Source organism: Argentina silus (assembly GCF_951799395.1).
Source record: "Argentina silus genome assembly, chromosome: 10".
Taxonomy (NCBI): Eukaryota; Metazoa; Chordata; class Actinopteri; order Argentiniformes; family Argentinidae; genus Argentina; species Argentina silus.
The window spans coordinates 6,147,171-6,164,583 of record NC_139664.1 but is presented as its reverse complement, the minus strand read 5'-3'; the positions used below and the strand labels follow the sequence as shown (position 1 = coordinate 6,164,583).

At 42.8% G+C, this 17,413-nt stretch overlaps 1 protein-coding gene across 5 annotated transcripts; it reads right to left on the bottom strand.

Annotated features, from left to right (window-relative positions):
• Positions 1 to 84: 84 nt before the first annotated feature.
• inpp5b (inositol polyphosphate-5-phosphatase B) lies at positions 85 to 16,121 on the bottom strand. Of its 5 annotated transcripts, none has more exons than XM_083679055.1 (22): positions 16,063 to 16,121; positions 15,692 to 15,789; positions 15,459 to 15,488; positions 15,242 to 15,352; positions 13,414 to 13,557; positions 9,799 to 9,895; positions 8,901 to 9,071; positions 8,114 to 8,215; positions 7,708 to 7,822; positions 6,469 to 6,585; positions 5,867 to 6,054; positions 5,471 to 5,582; positions 5,256 to 5,365; positions 5,001 to 5,136; positions 4,746 to 4,856; positions 4,446 to 4,611; positions 3,577 to 3,812; positions 2,732 to 2,833; positions 2,241 to 2,325; positions 1,994 to 2,121; positions 1,589 to 1,700; positions 85 to 544 (listed from the first exon to the last, which is right to left on the bottom strand). In XM_083679055.1, exons 2-22 carry the CDS (start codon positions 15,762 to 15,764, stop codon positions 435 to 437), a joined length of 2,556 nt encoding a protein of 851 aa, XP_083535181.1. In that variant the 5' UTR covers positions 15,765 to 15,789; positions 16,063 to 16,121; the 3' UTR covers positions 85 to 434. The 5 variants fall into 5 exon arrangements, with proteins under 5 accessions (XP_083535181.1, XP_083535182.1, XP_083535183.1 ...); XM_083679056.1 differs by having other exon boundaries at positions 13,414 to 13,554; XM_083679057.1 differs by lacking the exons at positions 15,242 to 15,352; positions 15,459 to 15,488; positions 15,692 to 15,789; positions 16,063 to 16,121 and adding an exon at positions 14,136 to 14,519.
• Positions 16,122 to 17,413: the final 1,292 nt, after the last annotated feature.

The following is a 17,413-nucleotide window of genomic DNA, read 5'->3' as shown; positions in this document are numbered from 1 at the left end:
TTGACCAAATTCAAAACAATCTTTTCATTTCCTTTGCTTGCTGACTGTCATGGGCAACAAACCTGGAATAAAGGGAATAGATCATAACGGTTGGAAACACGTTTATATATAAAAGAACAGCTGTTTCATCTTCACAAACAGCAAAATACAAATTATTTTCTCTTTAAATAATTGGTAAATATACAGACATTTAAAATGGTCAGTTTCCTACAGCTGCTCTGTGATACAGTAACAGCTGTGCATCAACAGCTAACTTTTAAACACGTAAAACGTCCTGGTTTCAAATCAAAGGGGAGTGATCAATTTGACTGTCTATACAAATAGCATTCTATTAACATAATTCTATGAACATGAATTATTACAAATACTGAGCTGTACATTAAGATAAAGAGAGTATGCAGCATGTAGGACATGATAGGACAGCTCTGTTACATTCAGGAGAGATCCTGGACCAAGAAATGCTGGAAGAACTCCTGGGTCTTCCTCTTTTCTGCAAACTCCTGCTTCGTGGGTGACCTCAGTAGCAAGGCAGCAAAAATGCTAGCTGTAAGGGATGAACAGGCAACGTAAATAATATAACATAAGAATGACTACAATTGATGAAAGGATTATTTTTTTTTTAATATTCAAGAATGGCATTGCACTGTCAAGCCACTGAGTGAGAGCATTGTATGACTTCAATGGAAACTAAAAAAGCAAATCGCTTTGATGAGTAACAACGCACTCGACCACATCACAAGTATTGAGGCATAAATAAGGCAACACTGCGATCAAAATTACTGATCGGTCAGATAATGTGGCATAACAACAATTTATGGGTTTAGCAATTGATCTCTGGGCTGCATTTTCCCATAGGTGAATGAGGAAATGGACAGGATGTAGGTAACATTTCTAAAGGATTCACTGTTACACTGCACGTCCTCATTCTTAATTTCCATGCCCAGGCATGATACGGATACAGAAACCTTTGACTGACCCGTTTCAAATAAAGTCTGTGACCAAAGGAGAGCTTTGAAAACATTTCACCAAGGGGAGATGTTAAGGCTGATTCCTGTCCCTAGGACCTTAAAAACTCCTCTGACAGATGATGGCCAAGGAATAGTTTTTGCCAAGTGGCAGTCACTTATCTAGTCACGTCAGATATGTGAGGGCAAGGACAGAGGGGAAATGAGCAAGTATGCCATGATATACTCTTAATGGACAGCTAATATCACATATGCTCACACATAATCATCCATCTGCTATTTATATTGCTTACTTATACGCTTACTGCTTATACTGTTCATATTGTTTATACTGTTTATACTGTCCATACTGTATATTTTTTAGTACTTCTATTTTATTTCATTGTATTTTAAAACTTATTGTATTGTTGCACTACTCTGTGGCACTGTCACTTTTGCATTTCACTGTATACGTGACAAATAAAGAATCTTGAATCTTGAATCATTACTCATAGCTTATCATTGTAGTTCCTCTTTGCTGACACATCACGCTGACTTTTGTTGACACAGCATCTAAGAACACATATAGAAAACTAAAAGCAGAACCACCCCCCCACCGCCCCACCCTCTCCATCTCATCTTACCTAAAATGTTGACATCAAGCCGATTGTGTGTAGAATTCTTCAACAACTCACAGAGAAAAGCTGCCAAATAGTTGAACACGTTTTTATGGCACTGAGGTAGCATGGAAATAACCTGAGGACAGACCAAAAAAAATAAAATAACAGGAATTAAAAACATTACACAATAACAATACAGACAGAGAACCAGTTAATGACAGTTTATATAACAGCAATTTGTCACTGTTGACCATCGTAAGCATACAGAATTGCCTGCTACAGGGAGAAAGTGTTAGCTGAAATTAGTTATGGAAGTTAGCTAGCAATGGTGCTATACTAATGCTGTGCATGCTATGCTCCTTGACAACCAAATAAATAAGCAGAAAAACAAATAGCCGCTTTTGTGAAAAATTCAACTGTGTGACTGACCTTCTTGCACTGACTGGAGTTGGAGCAACACTCCAGGCACTGATGGTAGAGGGAGAAGGGAATCACAGGCTCAGGGAGGGCATCGAGAAAGAGGAGCAGTGCTTCTGCCACAGAGTGGTTACTGCCAGCTAGGGGTCGACATGGGTCAAGGCCATCAGCAACCATTAAGAAGGTACAGCATTAGGTCATACTGACAAACACAGACATACTGTACATCAAGGTGAACTTTGACAGCTACAAAGGATACAGAGAGAGTCTGGCATGCATGTGTCAAGGCAATCCCTTATTTCTTCAAATTCACTCCGTAGCCCAGGTTGCTGAAATAGGTCCTCCTAAAAAAAAAATCCAACAGAGCTGTATTCAAATATTTGTGTCATATCAATACCAGAGTATCATGCAAAGCAGCATTTCTCCTTCTTCATGAACCAACTAATACATCTCTTTATACTACCCTAACAATAGAACCAAGAGGTTTGAAGCTGGCCAAGCCTCAGGCAAAACTGTTCTGTTGAGTAATTCTAGCATCACGATGGTTGCCAGAAACAAAATAACGTTCCCAAACATTCCTACTTTTCACTCTGCTGGGTTGCTGGGGTGAGAGGACTAATATGTCTGTCCTTGTAAGAAAGGCACAGCTCAGAGGAGGCCAAGAGTTACACAACTCAAAGAATTGAATTGTTTGAGGCTAGCGAACTAAAAGGAGAAAAAGACAACACATTGCTTTCTGTGATTCCTGACCTGTTTACAAGCATTTCGGTACAGGTGGTCTACCATCATCCAGATCTCTTTAGGGATGTCCAGGGGCTTCTCCACACTGGTCTCATCCCCTGAGATCGACGACTTTGGTAGAGCAGGAAAAAGCAAGACAGGGCATGATTCAGTAAAATGGATTGAATGTTGTAAATCTTGAAAGTAACTAATAGTTTTTTTTTTTTTTTCAATAAGAGATCCTGAAAGAACACCGTGTGAAGGAAGCTATTTTGGTTGTGAGTTTAGAGCTAGCAAGTGATGGATAAGAAAATAAAGTAAATATCAAAAGATAGACTTGTTAGCAGCCATTCATATCTTTGGGCTTCTTTATTGTCCACTATTTGTCAGATGTGTTGGAGTGACATTTAAGATCAAACAGAAAAACCCCAGCCTTACAGAGAGAACTGCTCCATCATACATGACAGCAGGCTGTTTTGCAATGCTAATGCCCCATTGGACTCTCTCCCTGGCAACAGTGTGTTCCAGGCCAATAGGTGATTTCCTGTTTGGCAACCCACTTCAGACACCTGCACCATCATTTCAGTTTGAAACCAAACAAGCAGTTCCCACATTTCCCCCCCAAACAAACACATTTCTAATTTCCCTCAAAGTTTTGCATTTCCTGTTCAATAGGGTTAGCATTTTTCCACTGACAGCTAAATCATGCACGTCAGCACCTCGATAGCTAAATAACTAAATGGAACAATAAATATAACTATTTGTTTTGAATCGGAATAAAGCTGTTCATCACACTCGTATGAATGTCCCAGAAGATGCGGGACATTTCAAGGCCATGGGAGGTGTTGCTGTCGGTTGCACCTGTCTGAACTCACCAGCTCCCGGATGGTCTCCTGGGGGGTGTCCTGGATGGGCTCCCTCAGCCGGCACAGTGTCTGTATGGACATGCCGTAGCAGCTGGGCAGGTAGCTGCCTGACACAGAGATGAAGTAGTCCTTTCCCCGCTCCAGGTGGAGCACCAGGATGTCCTCGATCTGCTGCCGACCCGAATTCAGCTCCGGGGCCGTCAAGCGGTTCACAAACACCTCCAGCTCAATGTCCACCTGACCACCTTGATGGAGATGAGATGGACACTGCCATGAACAGATGTTAACTAGCAATTAGCACATTCTGTTGTTTACTCGATAGCTATAAGCAAGGGGTGTATTACTACTGACTCCATGATAATGGGTAATACAGGTAATACAGGTAATACAGGTAATACAGGTAATACAGGTAATACAGGTAATACAGGTAATACAGCTCTAGAAGCTGCAATGCATCCCAGCTTCATTTATCTTTGACAATTTCATAACTTATGAGGGAAGCTCTCCAACACACTGCATCAGCAAGACCCAGAAAAAGAACGCAAGGAGCATCAAGGCACATCCACATTCAATCACTCCTCCTCCTCCTATCCTAAGCCTGGAGATCTCTCCATTATTTAGAAGCCTCCACCACTAGACAGATCTGAAATTGCTTCTCTCCCATTAAACAAAGAGTCGATAGGACGCTTCCATCAATAGCTGTCGCCGGGAAAACTCAAACCAATCTTTCACTCTGAACACAGAGCTATGACAATGTCTCGCTTCATATGTCTTGGTGCTCGTGACATTGTGTCAAACTTGTAAGGGAGGGTCGGTGCTTAGCTGAATTGATATCCATTTCGAGATGTAAGTCTCAGTGCTACTACGGTACTACTCACCCTGAGCTATGAAGCCCTTGCTGGGGTTGGCAGTCAGCCAGGGTTTGCAGTAGGTGGGTTCATCCAATTTTTGGATGAACTCAAACTGACACAGGACCTGCCCGTCATTGTGGAGGGTCAGAGACTTCCCCTGGTGCTGCATGAACTTCACGTCTGCAAAGTGGAACTGTGGGAGCACAGAAATGGAATGGAGCCCACCCTGAAAGGTTACAGTTGAACTACCTAACATCATGAGAGTTATACCATGAGATGGCAACACACTATACAAGATTTGATCACTATAATCCCATAACCTCTTACCTCCCGCTTGGACAGGGTTACGGACGGAATGCACTCATTCTCCATCTTGTCCAGCGTGCGCACAATCTCCTCAAACGTCTTCTTGTAGTTCTCATCATTCACCACCTTGATCTGGGAAAACAGCAGAGAGAAGGAGAGGTCAGAGCAGGGTCATGATGGCCCACAAGGTTCAGAGCTTCAGGAGCTATTATAGGTCAGGGTTGAGAGACAGAAAGACAGTGAGTGAGAGAGGGAGGGGGGGAAATCTTATCTCACCCCTATCTCTAGTAGGGAGCTGACGGGCTTGTGGTCGCTGGTCTTCAGGGTCATGTGACTCTGGTAGTGCAGCTGTTTGATGTTCTTCCCTCGCCACAGGATCCGGTCGCACCAGGCCGGCGCACGACACTTTTCACTAAAGGTGTGAAAATTATATACGAAACCATAAAGAAAAAAAACATTTTAAGATGGGTTCATGCATTTTCTCCATTGCCTTCATGTCTGTTGTTGGGAGTTTTGAAGACCATACTTTACCTGGTGTCCCACTGATCAGAGCCTGTGTCGTATTTGTATGTGGGCAGGAAATTGATCTCTCCCTCTGTGAAGCCCACGAATACGGCCGAGTCATCGATTTGCCTCTTCAGCTGAGGACCACAGAGTCACAACGGTCAACATGACCACACTGGTCAGGGTGTAATGGGATTAGCATTGATCCAGGAGACAGATAAAGACCAAGAGAAGCACATTACCTGGTCATAATTGAGCAGGGTTTCAAAATCCTTCTTGGAGATCAGATCCTTCACATGGTCAACCTCAAGGTCACTTATCCTGTAGTTGAGATCCCCCAGCCATAGGACCACACTGTAAGAGAGGAGAAGATGATGTATTGACATGGGACTTGGCTATGGCTCCACAAATGATCACATTCTTCTGCATCAAACACTGCATAAATACAGCATTAATCCCATGCATTTATCATGAAAAAAAAATGTTTTGTGCTCAAAGGTGTGCAAAATGAATTCCAACCTGTGGTGAGGAAAACATGTGTGCCTTTAAGCAATGGGCAGGTTGCCTTGTAAGATATGTAGGATGATGAACCACTAAATCTGTATGGATTACATCGTCTTTATTCCAAAAGCTCATACCTGTGCTTCATGATGGTGTGTGCGGGCAGAGCCGGGTCCAGCTGTTGGAATAGTAGCCTGCTGCAGATGTCCCTGAAGTCCTGGTTGCGTCTCTCGTACTCCTCTATGTGGGCGGCCAGGTGAGAGTTAACCACGCAGATGTCCGAGTTGTGGAAGTGGAAGCGGATGGCCACGGCCCCTTTGTTTCCCTGTGGGGGGGGGGGGGTCACAGGGGATGAGGTGAACTGACACAAGCAAATGTACTACAAGAATATTCTCGGAACATTCTCGGGCTTATCTTATCTTACAGTTTGTGGTGAACATACCAGTCCACCAGTCCACCATACCAGTCCACCAGTTCACAGCGTATCATTGTTTCTTTTACAAACTAGTCTCGAGGTGCTGCTGCTGTTTATTGTGCAGTAGATATAATATCTTGTTATCCAAGTGAAAGTTGGAGCTGAATGAACAGAGGGCTCACCGTGGACATTTGCCAAGTGAGCATTCTTCTTTAAAATACAGACGGTTCTAGGGAGCTGATTACAGTCGTCTGAAGAGCCAAGGATATGTGCAACTCCTACTAGAGCCTCAATGAGTCAGGGACCTATTTAAACGTGGCTTACCATCCTTCCCATGATGCCTGTGCCCACAGTCTCGGCCTCCACCTCAGAGATGTGCTCTGCGTGCTCCTTCTTCACGTAGAACAGCAGCATGATCCCCACCAAACGCACCAGTTTGACCTGTAGCACAGGGACACACACAGGGGTCACACACACAATGCACTGGTCACGTGCATCAATGTACTGGTCACAGGGAGACAGCAGTACACTGGTCAAGCATGAGGCACTCCTGAGAGTTCAAGATACGAGTTGAGGTGGGTTTTTATACCCAAAGGATAATAAATAGCAATGATCCCCTGCCCTCAAACTTTCCTACAGATTAAACCATCTCTTTCATTTTATTTGATTAAAGACATGTTGGGGCAAGCAGTTAAGAGCCAAAAAATATGATTGAATTCAGTCAATACTACAGCTAACCGTGAAATGGTTTCACGAGCAACCCTGTCAAGGATATCAACCTAAATGGTATATTGAAACAACATTTACATATTCATGTAAAACATCAATTTCACAGACTCTTGAGCTACAGGAGTTATGTCAATTAGGGAGCAACCAAGTGTGCCAAATACACACAGTGACAGAGGACTGATAAATTGCATGTATCCATTGAACGCAGTTTGGCTTTACTCTGCATATTTAAAAAGGGGAAATGGGTATAAGATGAGACATGTATCAGAATAAGAAACCGAAAGATCAGTGGTACACAGCATATAGTAGCTGTAAATATAAGCTATAAATGATACAAAAACCACACGTTTCAATAGTCTCTATAAATTCCACAAGTAGACAATCTCTTGATTCATCTGTAGCACAGTGACAAATAATTCTACCAATGCATCAATGGATATTCCTGGCATTAAAGAGGCAATCTGGGATTCAAACAACAAAGCCGTCACCCCACCACATTCTTTGGTAAACAGGGTTAGGGTTAGTTTACCAAAGAAAGTGGGCGGGGTGATCGCTGTGTGTGTAACCACTCTCAAATTCATAGAGGTATGGATGCAAGGACTGACCATCCATGAGATCAAAATGATAGTTTTAATCATGTTTTCAAGCTATTTATAAAACAACAGAGTAAATCAAGCTTATATTTTGGGTTCTGATGTTCTTTAATAATCAATGGCTATATTAGACTATATATTATTATATTATAAAAGTAAAAAATCCCAGACGGCCCACAACACTGTGGTAGTATCCTGTCCAGGGGGAGAAGTGAACACAGAGGAGAGGGGAGGTGCTTACTAAGGCGTACTTGGCGTCCGGGTGCAGACCCTCTGCCACAGCCTTCATCCACTCCGGCTCCTTGGGGGTGTCGTTGAAGAAGAAGGCCTCCTTGCTCAGGTCCAGCTCCTGGAAACTATATAAGACAAGAGCACACAACGCCTCTCTCTTAAACTGACCGTCTCTTCTATGGTTGAAAATGTTTGTTTACAGATTAGAGTGCATCACCATCACACCAGCACAAACTGAGATGAAGGCCAGACACTTTGGGCTCTTGCTGTTGTTGTGGGTAGCAATGTCCTCCCACTCAGAGTTGGATCTATGACTTAATTTATCTTCATGTAGTGAGGTCTCTTCACAGAGAAGTGTGGGCAATGGACTGGCGGATAACTGGTTTTAAAACGCAGGAGGGGGGGACGCGACTTACCCCACGCAGTACATGTCAGGAGGGCTGGAGGTAGAGCCCAGCCAGGGACGGAGGCTTTCCTTTGGCGTTTGGCCGTTAACATTGTACGTGCCTAGAAAAAAACTGGAGAGAGAGGATAAAGAAAGAGCAGCAAGTGTGGGGGAGGAGGCACAAAGTCAGGGATTCAGTTTTAGTGGGAGCAAAGACTAACACTGCCTAATATGGGTGTATCCTGCGGACTGTGATGGTGTTTGGCAGAGACATGGTCTCCATGACTTTTGCAAACCCCCTCTGTTGTTGGAATGGGCAGCAAGACATAAATAGAGTGCTGAAGTTATGGAAAAAATTGTGTCTGTCTCTCTCTTTCTCTTTCTCTTTCTCTCTCTCTCTCTCTCTCTCTCTCTCTCTCAGCAGAACAGTTATGTGTATGTGACCACCAGCAGAGGGCACTGTTAGTATATAAAACACTTGTCAACATTATGTAAAGTGGCTTGATGTTTTTCACCTGTAAAAACCTCCCTCTTATTACCTGTGGCAGAAATACATTCACTTAGGTTGGCGTTGTAGTTTTTCAATAGTCCCTCTCAACAAGGAAATGGACAACTGCTGTGTCAGTTATACCTCTAGACAAACATCACACCACTAGACCAACATCCTCTTCACACTGCAGAAATTGTCTATACTGTAACTAAGACATCTAGAAAGCGGTTTGCAAGTGGGCTGACCTTAAAGCTCCATTGTAAGCAGCACACAGCACAACACAATCTGCATGGGCTTTGAACAGGGACAGTCGAGAGAGGGGTGTTACCTGAAGTTCTCCGTGTGGGTGTATAGCTCCTCTTTCTTCGCAAGCTCAAACTTAATGTAGCTATCGCGTAGGCCGAACTGCGGCATGGCCAGCATCTGGGCTTTGTTGGACAGGGTGTGACTGGAAGAGCGCACCAGGTCATCCCTGTCCTCACGCGTCACTTTCCCCTGGCTGGAGGCCACAGGAGGGGAGGGACAGGGGTGTCAGACCAAAATAGAAAAGAATCTAAACAGTCACCATCAGTATCTACAACTAAGGCCTACCTTCTATCTCGGTTGGCACTGAAAGGACTAGCACTCCATCAACTGTGTCAGAGATCATTTGCTCAAATCTTAAGTTACAGATCAATCAGTCGGTCGACATTTCCTTTTTCAGCTTGATCTGTGCTGTGAGCATTTTGTCCTTCATTCACAATGCTTATCGAACCTTTGACTAGATCAATGTTATGAAAGACAAACACAGTCGTTTTTCTACTAGTCAGAAAAGCCTGATGTACAGTAGAGGCCTAGTGGCCAGACTCTAGTGGACAAACTCTCCAGCTATGCAGAGTGAGGCTCCATTTCAATGTCACCAATACGGTATATGGGGTTAGGGAGGCGGGGAGAAATCCAATATGACTGGCTAGCCCTTTTACCCTTCAGGCACCATCTTATCTGCATGCTCTGTCTGAGAGGGTCTACGGTAGGTTAGGGCCCTCCAAGTGGAGGAAGGGCTCATTGTAATCCATGGAATGGAATGAGGTATGGTATCAAACGTATTCCATTTATTACATTCTATTGTAATGCATGGAATGGAATAAGGAACGGTGTCAAATGCATTCCATTTATTCCAACGAGCCCGTCCTCTGATTTCTATCTCCACCAGCGTCCCCTGGCCCTCCTGCCTCCTTAGTCCTTACCTCTCTGGGCTCAAGTCCCCTCTGTGCTGCTCCACTCCACTGTTGGCCCTCTTGTCCTCCTCGACAGGTCCTTTGCTGTCAGTGGTCAATGACTTCCCTGTTTGGAGGGAGAGAGGGAGAAAGAGAGAGAGAGAGAGAGTCAGGGAACCCATTCTAATGAGGTAAAGACAGGGCCAGGTCCCGACTGCCGACACAAATCTGACAGCCTCTAGCTATGCTGACGCTTTGCCTGCGTGAAGAATCAATGGAGCTCATGCCTAAAAGATTATGCCCACACAAGTCATAGCGATATCGATTAGGGTCGGCTTCATGGAAAACAGAATGGGGCTGTCTGCAAGGCATGGGGTTACATATATTGCTAAAAAAAAAATCAATGGTTGGGAGTCACAGGCCGAGACAACATGGCCACTGTCTCCTCCTGCTTGGCAGAAGAAACTGTCTGCCCCCCTCTAAGAAAAAGAACGGCCAAGTGTATAAAAGAGGAAATTGGTTTAGAAGAAGTATCGTTATCTTGCTGAATCCAATAAGTCTGCAACTGTCAGCTGTATCTGATCTTGAGGTCGTTGTTCCAAAGAAGCGGGGGAATAAATACAGAACATGCTGTTTGCTTCTGAAATTCATCCTAACTGCCCGTGGCACGTGTCAAGGCGAAAAACAGATCTCTCGAACTGTAATCAGTTTGTGTGTCCTAATCAGTGGCATCCGTCAAAAGGCTCTGCGTGCGTCTAGGCTGTCAAGCACGTTAACGGACGCGCTCTGTCTCTCTTTCAGAGGCGTGTGCAGCGTCGCTCCATCCACTGTCGTGTTGTCTTGCTGTGCCATCTGACAGATCATATCAGGGCAGCCTCTGTAGCTCACAGCCTCTGTAGCTCACAGCCTCTGTAGCTCACAGCACGTTGACGCACGTGACACAGTATATTAGGATGCAGTGTAAGCGCAACGGCAGGGATGACAGGTGAGAGGGAATAGAGCAGTTGCTTCTCTCATAATAATGAGGTTGTACAAACTTCCGGAGACAATACTGCTGTAGAATAGAAATACAACTGTTGTCTGAGCAATGTGGAAGATTGCCTGTAGACATGACTTAGCTCAGCCTGTGTCAGGAGAAATATAGCCTAGTTGAGGCATTCCAATGTAGGCTAGGCCTATCTAATCGTGTAGAGTATTTCACATCAGGTTGAAGTTCCTACCTTATCTTCTAAGGTAGCCTATATGGTCGTAGGCCTACTATTTCTGTATACCTTCCTGTAGAAAGTCACTGCAAAACAATACCAGAGGAAGTTAACATGCTGTTGTGCAATGACACGTGATGACATAATTAGTTGGCCCAATCCAACAACACAAATTAGCCTAAATCAAGCCTCACCTAGCTAACATACTAAGATGAAGGATGGAATCACTTGTTTTTGAAGCCACCAAGGGAGAGCAATGACTCCCGTATGCCCAGAAGAACCCACGATGTTCTGGGTAAACAGAATGGCAACCACAGGGCATATTCCCAGTGGGTTCAGCAAGGGGTCTGGAAGCACAGGAAATGGAAACAAGGACTGCGCCCTGTGAGAGGGAAACTCCCAGAGCTATGAGAGGCCAATGGCGGAAAGAGTAGGCCTAGGCTGTAGCATGCACAAGTGATCTCTAGAAAGCTGAATAGTTCTCAACGTATGCACCACTGATACCCTGTCACAAATGGACCTTCATAAATCCCCACATACTTGTGCTCAAAGCTGTAAGCCAAGATCTTATCAAAAGTGCTACTAAGCAAAGTAGACTAAACCTTACTCATTGAGATCTTTTGGCTCTATTTCCAAAGGAAGATAACGGTGTTTCAGCAAACCCTCTGTCCATAAAGAGGGGATTAAAAGCTACATTGCCTTATTAGCAGTAGGCCTATGGCAAGTCATCACATGTTTCACATACCTGTGTGTCCGTAGACTCATTAAACCACCTACTGCTATAGCATACTATCCACTTAGGGGGCAATGTTACCATGCATGATCAAATGCTGTAAGGAATTTAATAAAACGGCCATAGTCAATTACTCCTGCACATTAGGCTATATACACATTAGTCAGAAGACAGATCAGACCAATGATTGGGCCAATCTGCATTCATTCTGTGTGGTTCGCTTCTCTTCCAGCAGTCCTACGAGGCCCTGCCTGTCTAAAAATAGAGGAACACAAGAGGCTGCCTGTTTTAAACATAATTTTCTATAGATAAGACAACGTATGAGTCAGAACCACTTACTATAAACCAGCCTGAGTCCTCATCACAAAGTTCAGCATTGCATAACCAGGTACTCACTACATTGTATCTATGAGTAATAAAATGCTGGACATTCACAGACAAGTTAGATGTCTTAACTTAAAAATGGCTAAGGGACATTGTAGACAAGTAATAGAGCCAATGCATGGCCTTACTCATTGCTGTTTTCTGAAAATAAATTGTCTGTCACATTCATCTGAAAATCCATCTGCCTAGTCTGTCACATCAGAACGTGTAAAGCATTTTATAATGCATTTCTAGCTTACTTCCACTGCAAAAAGTTGCACTGCCAATTCAATGAGATTAAAGTGTTTACGACCGTCTGTTCAATATATAGTACTACGACCGTCTGTCTACAGTTGGCAGCCAGTTTAGCTATATGCTTATAAGAGGCTTATCAGCTACAAGTGAAGTGAAAATATCAATAAGCTCGAGCTACGATAAGACAGCTAACGTTAGCTGACTAGCTTGCGTTGAGACAAGGTGCCATACATAGGCATTTGTCAAACCAAAACATTGTAAGCAGGACTTCACTTCAGTGGCCCTGCATACCAAATGAATCAGTGTAGAGAGCAAGCTAGCTAGCTGGCTAGCCAAAGATAAACAACAAAGAATGCCTGCTAAGCTAGCTAGGTAATAAGCAAGAAAGAAAGTTGAAGTGACGAAGTTTCAGACTGCGCTAGCTAAGCGATGTGTCAGTCCGATTGACCTCAAGATCAACAAAATATAAGGAACATTTCCCCATACCAGTCTCTTTGATCACTCTAGACATCTCCCTGCGATGCTCCCACGCATTCTGTGCAATGCAGTGCAATGTCCAAGGACCTGTTCATGCTCAGTGTTTTTTTTTTTTTTTTTTTTTATCAAGCAAGCGCAGTGACAACGGGTGCCACAGACTAAAGCAATCAACCATGCAAACGATAACCCAGAATGGTATATTAGAACACTCTGATATAACCAATTAATTACACATTATGGAAGATATTATGTTATGGGTGCATAAGGAAATGGTCATAGCACTCATGATAAAACTGGTCTGTCTCATGACAGTTAAAAGCAGTATAGATATAAAGGTTTGGGCACTTGGGCATTATCAAGGGGGATGTGGAGACAGAGGTGCACTTCTACAGTGAGATACCAGTACAGTGAGGACGGCAATGTTGCGAAATAGCATCCAGAAGGATTTTTGCCACTATCCCAATGTTTATTATGGCAAATTAACATCAATGGCAGACATGTCACACACCCATTAGGAATGACAGGGTCTCATGATGTCACTTTGGGGGTGGGGACACTTAGTCATAGCTAGATGAAGCGTGTTCTACCACTGAGAGAGACGTGAAGAGGGCTTACCTGTTTTCTTATGTGGGATAATCTTGGTAAGTGTCTCTCCCGAGGGAGCAAGGGTCTGTTTGACAACTCCTTGGCCTCTGGAGGTTTTACGGTACTTGTTGAGCCACTCAAACTTCCGTGTTTCGGCAGGAGATTTGCAAACTTCTTGAGATGGAGAGAAAAAAAATAACAAGAGGAAGAGACAAACATTCAAACTTTGTTTGCACTCAAACCGACTTAGGCAAGTGACATCATTTCACTTTCTCATTAGTTTTTGTGTTGCTGCTTTTTTGTTTATTTAATCAAAAGTGGAGAAACTAGAATAACAACAAAGTTGTTGATCAGTAAAGTAAATTCCCTGAGATCTTCAACACTAGTTCAGAGAACAAAGATAAGCATCATTAGAATGACACTGAAGAGGACCAGGACCAACAGCATTTTTCTACACTCAAATAGTGTCTGAGCAGATGCGAACAGCTCAGTGTTTGAAAGAAGGCTTACATTTTCTTCCTTCTTTCATGTGGTTTTCATGAAAACACATACACCTGCGCACGCACACACACACGCACACGCACACGCACACGCACACACACACACACACACCCCACCCAGTTTCTTCCTCCTGTGCATACATTTGAGCTACACTGAGCTATGTCTTTGAAACCACACCAAAAATACTTGCCGCTATATATTACTTTCAATGAGACCACACATCTATCACAACAGGATACTCCTCTGCTTACCTTGAGAGTTTCTCACATTCTTCCTGTTAACAACAACATCCGCCAGGTTACCAAAACTTTCCATCACTGTTATCACTCACAGTAAAACAGTCAGTGTGGCCCGTCTTCCAGAACCAAACAACTGTGACTATGAGCAGCATTAAGCCTCCATCTTAAAGTTCAGAGCTCCTCTGTGTAAAGTAGTGAGCCAATGTCAGAAATGGCATATCCACAACAAAATAGACTCAGTGCTTCCAGTGGCTCACCCAGCAGATGAACAGGCAAAGTAAGAAGACGTTTTAAAATAATTCAAAATAATTCAAAGGGAGGAAAGTAGTAAATCAAGCCCCTTCACCTTACTAACCAGAGTTGAGGACATTGTTACAAATGCTTAGCAAAGCAAGAGAAAGCTACTTACAGCAAGAGCACACAGCACAAAAACTCCTCCTCCCGATCTCATTTCCTTCTCTCTCTCCCTTTCTGTGACCCTTCTCTTTCACAGTCCTTGTCAAGTATGCGTCACATTTGGCCGTTGACTGATAGATTAAGTTAGAATTGCTTTTCCTCTTTGTGTAATTTGTGGTTATTACATCACATATGAAAATGGGACAAAATGACTACTCAGTAGTCAGTTTGTTGAAATCTCTGTGATGACAGAAGGGCTGGGTATTCTTTGGGTAAAAATGCACGTACTGTGGGAGCTTTCAATCACATGTTAGGCAAATCAGCTAAACAGCATCTGACTTGCCAGGCAGGTTTCCTACTGAGATACTGAGAAGTGATTCTTTGCATGCATTCACACATCATGCCCTGTCTACAATAATCAAACAGATTATGAAATAAAATCAACTTTCTGGAACTTCAACTGACTCAATAAAAGTACAGAAAACCGTATCAGCCACGTGTTATCTTCAGTTGTGTTCATTTAGAAAAAACACCTGTTTGTTTAAAGATCCATGTTTAAAGATGGTATTGATACAGATCTTCTCAAACATTGACTTAGAATTAAACTGATAAAGCAATGTGATTCAATCTCCAATCACCAACAGAATGTCCATGTAAGTTAGCAGGTAAAACTGCATTTGTGATGGGGTGATGGGGACATGTAGAAATACAGAGTGCCTTACCACTCCAGGCCCTGTTGACCTCACTGAGGAAGAGGCGTGAGTGGGAGCCAAAGGGAAGCCTCAACTCTAGCTCCTCATCCTGGAAGTTCACCCTGACTCTGGTGTCAGCACCTGTGGCAAAACAGTAGTGCACTCGTAAGTACAATTGCACAATAGGCCTCAAAAATACGAAGAAAAAGCTAGAGTAAAACGGACCAAGAAAACAAATAAAACTCACCAACAACAGCAAGTTCATCTGCCGACGACACTGAGGGAATAGCAATTAAAGCCATCAATTAGTATAGTGTATGTTGCAATGTATGATTGCAGTGACCTATCAACAATAGTATTAACCAAAATTACATTTTCAATTTATGTATCAATTTATCAGAGGAAATAGGGAAAATAAAATGTCTAAGTTTGTGGTCTCTATTGGGTGATTCACATCAAATTTAAGTTAGGAAAGCCTACCCTCCACGACAGAAAAGTCGTAGGAGATGGGGTATATGTCGTCCAATGTAACATCTTCACCAGTGATTGCCATTCTTCTATGGGTGAAGACAAAAAGCCTACAGGAGACACAGGTGGAACTTTACAAGTGTTTTTTTGTGCTCTGATGTGCCAGAAACCCACTGTCCTAAACCGAGCATGAGAAGGACAGGTGTAATAGAACATTTTCCATCCACAGTACTTATCTTACCTGAGCCAACAAATACTGGGGATATCTAAAATAGCATAAAACAATTATAGAAAAGTATAGGCCTTAATTTCTAAAACTATTTATGATATTAATGTATGTTATGATTATTAAATTACTATATTACTGAAGTTAATAAACTCACGCATGTTCCTTAGTGTGCTCCACCAAACCCAATAGTCTGCTTTCAGAGACATTGTCCACAAGAACAAGACATTGAACGGCATGTTTACAACAATCTGATTAAGGAAATTACATAATTTTATACAGAGTGTATACTACTGGCTTCAGAGTACAGTAGATACCGTTATCTTAACATGTTATGTCTCCTCTGAAAACAACAACAACAACAACAACAACATACTATTATATGCAATTGTAATTCATGATGGCCTAATCAAAAGAAACACTAAAGACTTTTACTAAGTTTAAATTGCTGTTTATTGTGACTATCTGAGAGACCCTGAACATGATATACTAATAGCTTGAATAAGAGTGCCACCCTGTGGAGAACATTCGCCAATGAAAAAGTTGGACCGTAGCATTTTAAATGTCACACCCAACTGAGCATGCCCACAACATTATTGAGCAGCTAAAAATATTCTGCGTCTTTACACATTGTTAATGTATTAAACCATTAACATATAAAACTGACATGATTTCAGTGAGATATTAGCCCTTTTCGGATACACTGAATGAAAGGCTACAGGCCCTAAGCCCGTACTCTACCCTCCGGGCCTGCTCGCCCGAGGTGGACTGTATCAGAATGTACTGTAACAACCTTCTTGGTCTCAAATGAACTCATAAGAAAGTTGAACTTTAACTCCAACATACTGATAACTCCACAGAGAACCAGAATGTAACATTCCAATATGAGTAAACCCTTGACGCAGGTTACAAAGGATACTATGATGCAGTTTTCGTCTATTGCCAAAGTCTCTTGAATTGCGACGGATTGATCCATTCTTGAAAACCGTTATTTGTTTGCCTGTCTCTCTCCCGCACACAATATTCGAGTGAACAGAGAAAAACACCTGAACTCTTCTCTAATGCAAAATTATTTGAAGAAAACATTCAATAATATCTCCAAACATGCAAAATGACACGGCGGAGTGATGCGTAAAAGTTGTTTCCTGAACTCCAATATCATATTTCCTTCCAGATGTTTTGATTCCTTCCCGTCGTTGCTCGCTGTCAGCAGAATGCTCCGTCCGCTGCCACGCAGAGACTTCAGAAGTTTAGCCTGACGTCATGTTTTGGCTGTTATTCAAAGCGGAAATTTTGCTAATCGGTTTATTCGCACTTAATCAGACTGATGCAGGAGCAGGCTACGGTTGACTGCAGGTATTCTGCCTCAGGTACAAATGTTTGTATCATACTTACAAACCTTTGGTAATGGGCGATGTTTCAATAGGGCTCATTGCAAAAGTGTCTTCAGGGTTTTCATTCTGCCAGTATGTCTACATAGGCTATAAACAGCTATCAAATTGAAATAT

Excerpts from the sequence above, each read along its gene's own strand:
- inpp5b (XM_083679055.1), bottom strand. The coding sequence starts at position 15,764 with ATGGCAATCACTGGTGAAGATGTTACATTGGACGACATATACCCCATC. Across the intron at positions 15,489-15,691 it reads CGACTTTTCTGTCGTGGAGG|TGTCGTCGGCAGATGAACTT; the intron begins GTAGGCTTTCCT and ends CTATTCCCTCAG. Across the intron at positions 8,216-8,900 it reads ACCCACACGGAGAACTTCAG|TTTTTTTCTAGGCACGTACA; the intron begins GTAACACCCCTC and ends CTCTCTCTCCAG.